This window comes from Electrona antarctica (genome assembly GCF_951216825.1).
Source record: "Electrona antarctica genome assembly, chromosome: 23".
In the NCBI taxonomy this organism is placed as follows: Eukaryota; Metazoa; Chordata; class Actinopteri; order Myctophiformes; family Myctophidae; genus Electrona; species Electrona antarctica.
The window spans coordinates 25,720,307-25,734,314 of NC_136804.1; the positions used below are offsets into that span (position 1 = coordinate 25,720,307).

Consider the following 14,008-nt stretch of genomic DNA (forward strand, 5'->3'; position numbering starts at 1 on the left):
ATGTAACTCTGAGAGTTAAATGAACTCTGAAGACTTTACTGTGCATGCCTTTACTCTGAAGACGTTACTGTGCATGCCTGCGTGGATGTATGTGTGTGTGCTGGTGTTGCTGTGGTGTCGCCTGGCTGTCGCAGCCGAGGTCTTTTGTCCGGGCCTGAGTTATGTGGAGCTGCATCTCTCTGTCCCGCGCTTTGTCTCTCCGTTGCTCTCCCGCGAACCGGTGCCCCCCCCCCCCCCCCTCATCCTATTTGTCGTGTTCGCTTAATTGCGGACCACAATGCCGTGACCCTGTGACCTTTTCCAACAACAGGGAAATTAATAGCGCTCCTCCCATCACACTCCCGGGACAGCCATCTAGCCAATGAGGAAGCCGCATGGGGGCTCGACTCGGAACGGTCCCCCCCCCCCCCCCCCTACCCCCCCCAAAAAAAAAAGAAAACACACACACACACACACACACACACACCTCGGCCAATGATATCAATGACAGCCCTGGTCAGGGATACGCGGTCCTCCTTACAACTGCGGGCACACACTTGGGACACAGAGACACACTCGCAAAAGAAAGAAAGAAAAAGAAAAGCAAAACACACACACATACACACACACACTTCTTTCACGACGAGAGCTGGGGTGTGGACCAACTTTTTAGCCCTAACAAAAGCAGTGGTGTAAGTTGGTTGCTATAGCAACAACAGAAGCCGTGGTGATGGCAACAGCGGGGAGTTCAAAAAGATGTTTGGCTTGAAGCAGTGTTGAGTTTGACAGCAAATTGTGATTTAGTCATGAATAAAATTCCATTCATTTTAGTCATATTTTTGTTGTTTTAGTTTTAGTCATAAGATCGTAGTCGAATAAATCTGCAGTTGATTTAGTCAACCAAAATTGGTTTTGGCAGGCCTTGATGGCAACGTTTGATTGTACACTTGGTTGCACGCTGAAAATAGATGATCACGTCTTGTAGATCCGCTCTTTTCAGAGCGCAACACCCGAGTGCAACCGGCCATAAACTGGCTTATCTTCTAGTTCTACGTACTGGATCTTTTCTATACTAGTCCCAACATTTTAGTTATCTGTTTTTATCCGACAACGAAATTGACAATTTATTTAGTCTTAGTTTTAGGTCTTCAGAGCGTCGTGTTTATTTAGTTTTCGTCGGGGGAAAACGGGTAGTCGAGAGAGAGAGAGCGACTACTCTGTGTTTTATGAAATGTGCCTCTCTTTGATTGATTGATTGACAGGTGATCTACCGAGCCCTGCCCCAGTGGGAGTCACTGGACCCGTTCGGCGCGGTGGCCCAGGAGCAGCTGAGGGTGACCAACATTCGCATCCGTCTGCTGAAGCACCAGGCCTGCCCCTGCCAGGCCAAAGACCCCGCCGCGGGCGCAGCGGCGCTGCCCACCCGCCACTTTGCCATCTACGACCTGATCGTGAAGGGGAGCTGCTTCTGCAACGGCCACGCCGAACACTGCGTCCAGGCCCCCGGATACCGGCCCGCTCGGGACAGGACCAACCACTTGGTGAGGCGTGGGCACGGGGTGTGTGTCTGTGTGTGTGAGAGAGAGAGAGAGAGAGAGAGAGAGAGTGCACGCCAGCATATGCCTAGAGGGCTGTCACAAACAATGGGCACATTGATAATTGCGATTAACAATTTAATTGTGGTCTTGACATGGAATATATAAATAATAAATGCATTTCTGTTTTGCCTCGTAATCAAAAAATCACACCCGTGTGAACTGAGTGGTGTAAGGTCTGTCTGACGTAATGAAATCATGTCTGACGTAATGAAATCACATGTGATTTCACAACTGGCTTTTTTTGTGCAGAAAAAATGAGCATGGTTGCTATGTTCACCCTGTTCACCCGGGTGTGATTTAATTACGTCAGAAATTATTTTGAACATAGCAACCATGCTCATTTTTTTCTGCACACAAAAGCCAGTTGTAGGAGTGGTTTACACCACTCAACAAAAATGCACGGGGCAGATATGACAAATAGCTGAAATATGCAAAGACATTACTGACATATTCATTAATATGTCAGTAATGTCCAATTTCCACTTTTGGAATCGCTTGCTATAGGGTCTCGTCTGCACTGTCCATTCGCTTCTGTATTAGCCGCGGCCTTTGCATGCTCTTTTCTCTGAAAATACAGCGCTGTCCGTGAGTTTTGAACAGATCAAGGTCATTTCTGATTATCCGGAGGAAATGCCAGAAATGCCAGAGGAAAACATGCAAGGCACCAACCAGCACATCAGGAGCAATTAGAGTTTCAGAGTCTTGCTCAAGGACACTTCGACACTAACTTTGGGAGAGCCCGGGATCGAACTTTTTCAGCTACAAAATAGCTGATGTACATGCTTACAGCGCGTAGATCTCCTATTTCAGCCTTTTAAATGTATGAACATTCTTCAACGTGGAAACAATTACGACGAATGAATTGCGATTATCTAAAATTACGTATATTATATGTAATAATTGTTGTGTGTGTGTGTGTGTGTGTGTGTGTGTGTGTGTGTGTGTGTGTGTGTGTGTGTGTGTGTGTGTGTGTGTGTGTGTGTGTGTGTGTGTGTGTGTGTGTGTGTGTGTGTGTGTGTGTGTGTGTGTGTGTGTGTGTGTGTGTGTGTGTGTGTGTGTGTGTGTGTGCGCGCGCGGTTATGCAAGAGAGAGGGAGAGTGCATATACGTCTCTCCCACTCTCTCTCTGCGACTGTGTGTTAAGAGCCAGCAGACAGCTTAATGACTGCAGAGTATCACCTTTCTCTCTCTCCCACTTCCTGCGGTCGCCGGGCTGTGTCAGGGCAGATAAAGAGCTGCCTTTCCCTCTGATAGGGAGAAATGCCAGGAGATGTGGTTATTGATTCAGCAGAGGGCTAATGATGGTGTTGGGGTGGGTGTGTGTGCGTGCGTGCGTGCGTGTGTGCGGTGGGGCGAGCAAACGTGGGTTCAGTCGATGTGTAAACAGGCGAGCTTGATTCACTGTTAACGCAGCAAGATACACAAAGAAAGGCTTCAGACCGTACACCAGTGGAACTCCTTATCTCCGGCATCTCCACAAACAGTTCCGTTCGACGCCTTTGAAGCCGAACGCCTATTCTCCCGCAATCAGCGGGCCGGCCCCCAAAGAGCAGGGGGGAAAGTGAGAGTCAACAATTGAGCTTCCTTTGAACGACGGACACAAAAAGACATTTAGACGGATAAACAGCGTGCCCGCCTCAAACTATGTTATCAAGTGCAAAGGAAAAATGCTTCTGTCACGCCCACTGTGTGTGTAACTCTCGATGCCATGGCCTGTTCTTTGCAGCTAACGCATCCAGCGTGTACTTCGGTACATGCTGGATGGGTCAGGACACAGGAGTTCTTGTTTGTTCCAGTTAGCTTCCGTTTTAGCCCAATTTAAACATCACGGTTGCGCGGGAACGTTTGGTAAACATGCGGTGGGACGAGGTAAAGAGAGGTTATATAAGAACCCCCACCCCCCCACCCGGTCCTATCAGCGGTTTGTTTTGGGTCTCTGTTTCCACGCAGGGCAGCCCCGTATCTGTGAAACCCAAACAACCAGACCACGGCAAGGCAGATGCGGGGAGAAGATTACTGGCCTGTAAACACACTCTCAGACTGTGTGTGTGTGTGTGTGTGTGTGTGTGTGTGTGTGTGTGTGTGTGTGTGTGCGTGGGTGGGTGTGCAGTGTCTACGTGTGTGCACGCTTGCATGTGTGTACGACTGTACGTATACAGTAGCACAAGCGCGTGCTACAGTAGGCCTCTCGTCTGCGCGCATTTCTATGCTTGTTTGTGAATCGCTCTATGGGCATACAGTAGCATTGGGAGTGTGTTTATGTGTGTGAGTGTCTGTCTGTGTGTGTGTGAGTGTGCACGCGGGAGCGGAAACCCTCGTCTCTCAGCTCCGGTCCAGTAATCAGTGGTGAAAGTAGCCTTGATGCAGTGAGCCATTAGTGGCCAGACAGCGTGAGCGGTGGAGAAGGGCCGGGGGGGTCGACGGCGACCGACCGTGCGCGCCACTGCAGTTCCCTTGTCGTTGCCACTGTTGACTTTGTTGGTCCAGGACCGCCACTTAGGGTTATTGTGGTATAGGGCCCTGTGGGGCATGGTGATTACACTGTCTGTTAGCTAGCCTCTGTTCCTCACCCCATCAACAAAACCTGCATGCACGCACGCACGCACGCACGCACGCACGCACGCACGCACGCACGCACGCACGCACGCACGCACGCACGGCGAACACACACACACACACACACACACACACACACACACAATGACCTCCAGGGCCAGCTACTGGAGCATTAGCAGCAATTAGTCAAGCCACAGCGGAGTGGTGGGGTGGGTGGGTGGGGGGCGTGTAAGACTTGCAGGGGGGGGGGGGCATAGGAAGGAGCCGATCGGGGCTGCTGTAGTAGCCGAAAATCAGCCATCCGCACAATAACGAAAAGTGACAAGGGGCTTCTGGCACTCACACACAGATGGGGCTGCTTGCTTCTCAGAGTGATGTGCTGAACTCTCAGACTGCTAATGAACAACCTCTTCTCTCTCTGTCTCTCTCTCTCTCTCTCTCTCTACACAATCTCTGAGTGGAGATCAGTCTCTCCCTCCAGTTCTGTCTGTCTGTCTGTCTGTCTGTCTGTCTGTCTGTCTTTCATTCACTCTACTTTCTCTCTCTGTCTCTCTCTCTCTCTCTCTCTCTCTCTCTCTCTCTCTCTCTCTCCCCCACACATATACTGCTGATTAAGGCCTTGCTTTCATGTCTTCTCTGAGTTGTTGGGGAAGAAGGCCAGACAAACGGCCAGCCTTTTACAAGGTGGGAGGGGAGGGGGGCATAGGGGGGCAAATACCAGGAGGGGGGCATAGGGGGGAAAATACCAGGAGGGGGGGGGGGGGGCCCATCTCCTCATGCTCCAGTTTGTGCGCCCTTATAGGGATGGGACGATAATCGTTAAGAGTTTATCGTGATAAAAAAATCACACCCATGTGAAGTGAGGGGCGCTCGAATCAATATACCAACCTTGAAACATACCTTAGTTACGTCACCAAGAATGGTGGTCCCTTATTGGCCAAGGGTTTCCACCGACATACCGACAGCCGATTTGCTCAGACACATATGACGTAAATTCTCCATTCATTGTCAATGGCATTTAATGTTTGTGTTAAGATAGAATCTACACTATAGCTGTTTATAGGAGGAGGAGGGGCTGGCGCTGACACTGACGATAACCGTATCGTGAGATTTAAATTCATTGTGAAATTGTCCCCCTACACCAGGAGGAATTAGCTTTCGTTGAGCTGCAAAGTCAGCATCACTTAAACTCTATACTTATATACTCTATACAGGTTGTTAACAAAAGTGGCATTTTCAGTTTTAAGGACATGATTATCGCGACTATCGTTAATCGCAATTATTTTATATATATGTAATTTTCATATCGTCGCATCCCTCCCTCGTCTTCCACCAGCTCTCTTCACGTTCTCTCCTTTTCTCATCAGCAGCCTCTCTGACATCACATGGGACATGTAGTTCATTTTCTGGCCTGTCAAAACACTGTGTGCGTGTGTGTGAGTGTGTGTGTGTGTGTGTGTGTGTGTGTGCGTGTGTGTGTGTGTGCGCGGTGGCACGCATAGTTTACATACTGTATGCTTCATATTCTTGCGTTGTGTGTGTGCTGTGCGTTGCGTGTGTGCTGTCGGTCTCTGTGTGTGTGGAAGGACGTGCACTAATTGTCCCGTATCACGATATGGTAAACATGTGAAATTGGTCAAAATGCCAGCTGTCTGGACTGGACGCGGGCCAGACCGACTTTTAGCCTCCCCCAACACCCCCCAATCCCCCCTCCCCCCTCGGACAAAGTTCCCTTCCTTTTCCAACTTCCATTTCTGTTCTGCCAGTTCACGTTTCCAGTTGTATGCATGCATTATCCACTTAAATGAGCATTCCACCCTATTTCCAACCTAAGCCTGTACACCTGAATAAGTAGTCCTCACTCATTTCTGTCTATATACGCTGCGTCTCATTGGTGAGCTATATGGACAGTTCAGAAACCCTGCCTACCAATGACATCATTGATGGGGATTCCAAGAGAATATAAACTAGAGCCTTTCTCTTCCTGGAACATTAGCATGCAATAATAGAAGAATTGATCTAGCATTAATCCATCCATCCATCTTCACACGCTCGTGCGTAGGGCATAGGGCTGTGTGCGTGCGTAGGGCATATAGGGCTGTGTGCGTGCGTAGGGCATATAGGGCTGTGTGCGTGCGTAGGGCATATAGGGCTGTGTGCGTGCGTAGGGCATATAGGGCTGTGTGCGTGCGTAGGGCATATAGGGCTGTGCGTGTGCGTAGGGCATAGGGCTGTGTGCGTGCGTAGGGCATATAGGGCTGTGCGCGTGCGTAGGGCATATAGGGCTGTGTGCGTGCGTAGGGCATATAGGGCTGTGCGTGTGCGTAGGGCATATAGGGCTGTGTGCGTGCGTAGGGCATATAGGGCTGTGCGTGTGTGCGTAGGGCATATAGGGCTGTGTGCGTGCGTAGGGCATATAGGGCTGTGTGCGTGCGTAGGGCATATAGGGCTGTGCGTGTGTGCGTAGGGCATATAGGGCTGTGTGCGTGCGTAGGGCTGTGTGAGTGCGTAGGGCATATAGGGCTGTGTGCGTGCGCAGGGCTGTGTGCGTGCAAAGGGCATAGGGCTGTGCGCGTGCTTAGGGCATAGGGCTGTGTGCGTGCGTGTGCGTAGGGCATAGGGCTGTGTGCGTGCGTAGGGCATAGGGCTGTATGTGTGCGCGTGCGTAGGGCACAGGGCTGTGTGCGTGCCCGTGGGTAGGGCACAGGGCTGTGTGCGTGCGTAGGGCACAGGGCTGTGTGCGTGCCCGTGCGTAGGGTATAGGGCTGTGTGCGTGCGTAGGGCACAGGGCTGTGTGCGTAGGGTATAGGGCTGTGTGCGTGCGTAGGGCACAGGGCTGTGCGTGCCCGTGCGTAGGGCACAGGGCTGTGTGCGTGCCCGTGCGTAGGGCACAGGGCTGTGTGCGTGCGTAGGGCATAGGGCTGTATGTGTGCGTGTGCGTATGACACAGGGCTGTGTGTGTGCCCGTGCGTAGGGCACAGGGCTGTGTGCGTGCGTAGGGCACAGGGCAGGGTTCGCCAATAGAGGGTATGCGCGTGACATCATGATCAAACCCAGAAGTTATGCAGGAATGCCTGAGTGGCAAAAAACTACTTTCTGGCCATGATAACCCATGCATCCAAACAGAAACGTCCTATCTGATTGCATACAACAATGTTAAACAATGTTAAACTCACTTTGCCACTCGATGTGCCATTCACTTTAAGCATGCGCATACCCTCTATAGGTGGCCAGTGGGCCGAGGCTCATCTGTCTTGCCCTCACCAACCGAAACGAATATCTTTCACAGTAATCCTTAATCATATTCCATCATATTCAAGGGCTTTTGGAGAAAAACAAGTCACTTTACTGCAGAGGAGAGGTGTGTCTGTCCAGGTGGTGCTCGTTAACACTTGTCAACGATCACCAGGGAGGCAATTATGTTTCTGCAACTGTTAAATACTGTAGGTCTTCAATTCTACATCTCTTCTAAGATGTAGCGCACATGCGTGGCCCTGACCCCCAGCCCGGTACCCTAGTCAAAATAATATGACCCCTGGGGAAAATTAATTGGGGATGTAGGGGGGTTTGAGCTCTATTCCTGTACCACTACCATATGGCTGTGTTTAACTCTCTTCACTTCTCTGTACAATAACAGAACGAGTGAGTGCAAGATGCACGCACACCTTGTCTATGCAATTACAATTTACAATGTAGGCATTTAGCAGACCCTCTTAATCCAGAGCGATTTACAATAAGCAAGAACAAAAAGCATGGCAATACATCACATATATAAAAAGTAGTTATCATGAAATATGCGTAAGCTAAGAACGTAACAGTGGGATATCTATATAATGAAACTATACATACTATACTATACATATATACTATAAAGTGCTATGACTACATAAAAAGGCAATTCTAGTGCTGTCTACATAACATGCTATAAGTCTGTATAAAATGCTATCTAAGTCTACATAAAGTGCTATCTAAGGGGCTAGGGTAAGTGCTACGGGCCATGATGGAGTCTGAAAAGGTGGGTTTTCAGACTACGACGGAAGATTGGGAGTGAGGTTGCAGTTCTGATTGTAATGGGAAGTGCATTCCATAGTTTTGGAATGCAGTCAAGACGCGTGTCTATAAGCAGTCTATGCATGGACACGAAGCGGGGGTACTATTAGTTACTACTATGAGTTACTTTGTTTGCAGATATAGATTATTAAATGCAAAACGTGCTTTTATACTTCTACAGATTTCTATACGGTAACAAATGTGAGCATTGCTTCCACCACTGTCCATTTCTCGGGATTCGTACTTGCAACCTCCTTTGCCAACACAAGATATCTTGTTTAATGTAATTTAATCCAGAATTAATAGCATTTTATTTACAGTTTTTAGCATCCATCATTAGCCTCCGGTGGCCTCCATGGTGTGTAGTCATCGGATATCCAAAATCTCCTCGTGCACGCACGCGATCTAAAGCATTTCAGGGCTCAGATTGAGATAAAGGACCATGTTTAGAGCTTAATAAAACATTAATTCGAGGACTCGCTATGCATAATTAATAGTCAGAGCGGCAGAACACAGGCGTGAGCGAGACTGGCACGGCAATGGAGGGCAATCACATTCCCGGGTCGGCCTGATGAGGGCTCTTCTTCTTTGCTTATGTCACGCATTTCTCTGGCACTATAGCCTCACAATACCGCCTATGGTAACGGCAGTGAATGTGTTTAACAACTTCTGCACCGCATTATCCTCCTACCGGTTTCTACGGTAAACAAATGTGAGTATTGCTTCCACCACGGCCCATTACACTGTGGCACACAGTGTAACCCAAACAGATAAAGAGCTACCTCAGATGCCTTGTAACCCTCCCTCCCCACCACCACCACCCCTCCCTCCCTCCCCCCCCAAAGCACATCATTATCCAGCATGCATGGCATTCCAACTCGCAGGAATGACAAGGAGATTGTTATTGTGCCCTCAGCACCGCATACTTCCACTTTTTTTTCACATGCACGCACACACAAACACAAACACACCGAGCATGGCAGCAGGCGCACGCATTCACACGCCACCCTTTTTCACATTTGAGGCCAGTTCTCGTTTCCAGTGATGAAGCCAAACAATCAATCTCCATTCAGTAATTCCAGGAAGAGAAGAGTGAGAAGAGAGAGAGGGGGGGGGGGGGGGTATATTAAGAAAAATCAGACCAGTCTGAAGGTCACATAGGTTAGGACATAGTCACATAGGTTAGGACATAGTCACATAGGTTAGGACATAGGTTGGGACATAGGGACAAAGCTGTTCCTTGGAGTGGTTGCACCACTCAAAAATGCTCTGAACGAAAGATTGATTTTATAGACTATTAAAGGGAGAGGGAGAGAAGGCCCGTATTTTCAAAAACAGCGGAAATAGCAGATCCTGTTTATCTGCTGTTTAAAAAGTGAAAGTAGTGGTTCTCCCATCCATCCCATGATGTGGGAAAATGACCTCTCTCTCACACTCACTGACCCCCTTTGTTTCACCCTCCATCTCCACGTCTCTCTCTCTCTCTCTCTCTCTCTCTCTCTCTCTCTCTCTCTCTCTCTCTCTCTCTCTCTCTCATGCTGTGATGACTCTTGGATTAGGCAGCGTATGTTGCTAATGGGTTTTTCTCTTTCCTTTAACTCCCGCGGTCAGGTCCATGGGAAGTGTGTGTGTAGACACAACACGGCAGGTGCTCACTGCGAGAGCTGCTCTCCGCTCTACAACGACCGACCTTGGCAGGCAGCGGATGGACTAACAGGGGCTCCACATGAGTGCCGCAGTGAGTCACCGCTCTCTGTCTCTCTTTCTCTCTGTCTCACGCACGCACGCACGCACGCACGCACGCACAGCTCATCCTCTGTGAGTCATCAATAATTCCCCAACCACAGGGGGTGGCGCAGTCGGAAGCACTATTGCCTCACAGCTAGAAGGTCCTGGGTTCATGCCTGTAATGGAGGGGAAAGGAACAGGTTGGAATAACGTGTTCCTTCCTCCACGCGCTACGTCCAACTCCCCCCTGTTTGAGAACCACTGACAGAGAAACATGGGTATTTCTGAAAACTGTCAGAGTTTAGAAGGCATTTGTAGAATCGTCCTCAGGTCTGAATGGGTTAATTATACAGATGTTCTACTGTTACTGGATGTCAGGTTTTTAGCTTGCTTATGATCCTTGATGACTATTTATATGCATTTGATGTATTACCTTGTGTTTACCTTATGGTAAATCGCTCTGGATTAAGAGCGTCTCTGCTAAATGCCTAAATTGTAAAAAAAAAAACGAAATAGTGTCCCGTCTCTCCTTCATTCCACGTCAGAGTGCAAGTGCAACGGCCACGCCCAGAGCTGCCACTTTGACTGGGCGGCGTGGCGGGAGTCGGGCCAGCGGAGCGGAGGCGTGTGCGAGTGTCTGCACGACACGGAGGGACGCCACTGTGACGGCTGCAGGGCCGGCTTCTACCGAGACCCCCGCAGAGCACACAGCGCCCCAGACTCCTGCACACGTGAGGATAGCACACACGCACACACGTATGCACACACACACGCACACACACACACACACACACACGCACGCACACACGCGCACACACACCTCTCTGTTTAGATCACAAGACAGTGGGTCGGGACCCATTTGTGGGTCGCAGAGATCCATTTTCGTAGGTCGCGAGTGAATGTCCATGCATCCTGCATGTTTTTAATAATGATAATAATTAGTAGTGGTGGTGGTGGTGGTGGTGGTAGTAGTAGCATAAGATTAGAATAATGATAATGATAATAATTGGTGGTGGTGGTGGTGGTAGTGGGTAGTTGTGGTGGTAGTGGTGGTAGTAGTAGCATAAGATTTTCTAAAGATCCCTGCCCCCCCCCCCCAAACAAATTCACATATTTTTCAAAGAGAGTTTCATGAATAAAATAAAAATACCGTAATCAAAGAATAATTCCCTGAATTAGTAAACAAAATCTGATCTGATCTGATGTTTTCACCAGTTTGAGGCAAATGTCTGCTTTCTGTTTTGGGTCTGGAGCTAAAAAGATCACAGATTATATGTTATCAAACACCTTGCACATCACATCGATCTTATGTGTACATAAGAGTGCAAATCTATACTGTAAATATATACAGTACTAATAGCGATGAAATAAAAGCATCATTAGTCATAAGTGAACAGACTCCCGTCAGTCAGTATGGTGCCTGTGATGTGGATCACATCCGTACTGGCACGGTGCACTCATTCATTCCTGCAAGGAATGCTGATGACGGTGACCACAAGCCAGGACGTGCCCTTTCCCGATGGGCACCTGGCTCTCTCTCGCTTGTGTGCGTGTGCGTGTGCGTGTGCGTGTGTGTGTGTGTGTGCGCGCTTGCGCTTGTGCGCGTGTATGTCAGAGAGACACCCAGACCGCCTACGCTCCATCCAAAGCTTACACCATAGTTAATCATCAGACAGTGGCATACCTATGACTTGACTCAAAAGTCACCCCACACACACAGACAGACTCACACTTGTCCGCGTCTTCACTTTTGTTTTCGCTGCAATCTGTCTCCCTGTGAGTGACTCAGGGTTTAGAGCATGCTACGGGGTAATCACGGCTGGTTGTAAAGTGTGTGTGTGTGTGTGTGTGTGTGTGTGTGTGTGTGTGTGTGTGTGTGTGTCCATGTTGGTGTGGTTGGTTGGGAGTGTGTGGCGTGGCGTGACGTGTCGCTGTCCTGTCGACGAGACAAGTCTTCTTAAGTAAACACTAAGATAGCCATCCATAAACACAGAACAGTGGCTACATTCTCCTGCAGATTATCTGTCAGATTATTTGACCCAGTGAGTGAGCTCAGCCTCCTAGGTATGCTGGCAGCCCAGCAGACGCTGCTGGACTCCTATACAGGTTTTTTTTTACTTACTTACTTAAGTAAAAAGTAAAAAGTATCTAGAAATACTCTGTTATACGAGTAAAAGTCTGCAATTCAAAATGTACTCGAGTAAAGGTACAAAAGTACAAGTATAGTGTGCGTGTGTGCGTGCGTGCGTGCGTGCGTGCGTGCGTGCGTGCGTGCGTGCGTGCGTGCGTGCGTGCGTGCGTGGCCAAAATCAAGAGGGCTTTTTTTGTCACTCACTCATACCAGGCTGTGATATATTGGTGTGACATGGACACAGTATACCAGTAAGACACCCTGAGGGCAAGAAGCGACCTCGCCCTAAAGGGTGCACGCATCCACCTGGGTGGCGGCAGACTACTGGGCGAGCGCTGGCGCTTTGGCATGGGGGGGTCAGATCAACATATGGAATGAATTCTGTACTGGCTATATATGGAGCGTGTCTTGAGTGTACAGGGTTTGATGAGGCAGGTCAACATATCATCAGAACAGGAAGGACTGGTGGGGAGGGATCAACATATGGAATGTCCGAACAGGTCCGCTCCATATATGGAGATCTAAGGGTTTGAGGTCAGATGTACAGTTGCTGGCCAGCTCCATATATACAGATCTCGGTGATGATCCAGTCTTCTCCATGTATGGTTATCCAGGGTTAGATGAGGTCAGTGGCGTAAATCTTCATGGAGATGGCCATATATGGTGGCGTGACGTGTCACAAGGAGTGACCATATAGGCATGATGTCATGAGGCGTGACCATATATGGAGGCGTGATGTGACACACGGGAAATGCAGTTTTTCATAGTAAATGCGACCTACGGTCGCAAAAACAAGATCGTGGAACTGTACTGGACGTGTCTGTGCGTGTGCGCACGTGCATGTGCGCGTGTGCGTGTTTTTGCGCATGTTGTGCGTACACAAATCGGACTGTCACATACTTCTTCCTATGTCCACGAGGTCAAAGCAGCTGTCACATTTTTCCCAGACTTATAGACATACAAATATTTGGTCTGAAGCGTCTGGCGGCTATAGCTGCTGTCAATGAAACGTTAGCGCTCGTGAGCTATAGTACCTGTCGCACGTTGGCCTGTCACCGGGAGAAAAAAAAAACATGCCTGTGGGCACTCCCAGCCCACTCGTGTGTGTGTGTGTGTGTGTGTGCGTGTGTGTGTGTGCGTGTGCGTGTGCGCGTGTGCGTGGTAATGCGGAGGCCTTTGGCTCACCGCTGGTTAGGCTAATGATGTTTGCTGACAGCTGATTGATAGGGGGGGGGAAAAGAACATGCTTTGAGAACAGAAAGCCCACAGATGGAGGGAGAAGTTGTGAAATCCCAACTGTAGCTGGTTGCTGACAATGGAGGAATTTCCCTCCGTTGTGAGGCACATTTTTTTCATACCAGGCGTGGAGGGGCCCTATAATGAAAACACACTGTCAAGTGCCACGCAAGTACACAGACACACACACACACACACACACACGTGCAAAACAAGTTACTGTGTGTGTGTGTGTGTGTGTGTGTGTGTGTGTATGTGTGTGTGTGTGTGTGTGTGTGTGTGTGTGTGTGTGTGTGTGTGTGTGTGTGTGTGTGTGTGTGTGTGTGTGTGTGTGTGTGTGTGTGTGTGTGTGTGTGTGTGTGACAGATTTGTTTTGTCTCCTCACAGGGTATTTTCTGTGGTTGCTCAGACAGGCACTCTATCACGTTCTCTGCACAGACTCATAAAGTTTTCATTGTAGGGCTCAGGGAGCCAACGACTTTATTTATGAACGCGAGCAGGCACACACACACACACACACACACACACACCCTTGTGTTGCACTGACCCGTCAAAGCCTCATCTATTCTCACATGGATGTACATAAACACACACTCCTACACGAGCACGTTGTCACGCGTGCTTTGGCTTTCATGTGGCCAAGATGATGCATTGTGGTTGTCGTTAATGATTAATGTGCAGAGGCTGCCCGACTGCACAATAAAAGCAGGATAGGCCGTGAGAATTGAGTT

At 49.1% G+C, this 14,008-nt stretch overlaps 1 protein-coding gene across 1 annotated transcript in view; it reads left to right on the forward strand.

Moving 5' to 3' along the window:
* Positions 1-14,008, forward strand: part of ntn4 (netrin 4) — a 33,449-nt gene that overhangs the window by 7,096 nt on the left and 12,345 nt on the right. Inside the window, exons 3-5 of the mRNA XM_079493743.1 lie at positions 1,242-1,520; positions 9,794-9,920; positions 10,456-10,641. Coding sequence (XP_079349869.1) covers positions 1,242-1,520; positions 9,794-9,920; positions 10,456-10,641 — 592 coding nt within the window. The remainder of the gene's footprint in view (positions 1-1,241; positions 1,521-9,793; positions 9,921-10,455; positions 10,642-14,008) is intronic.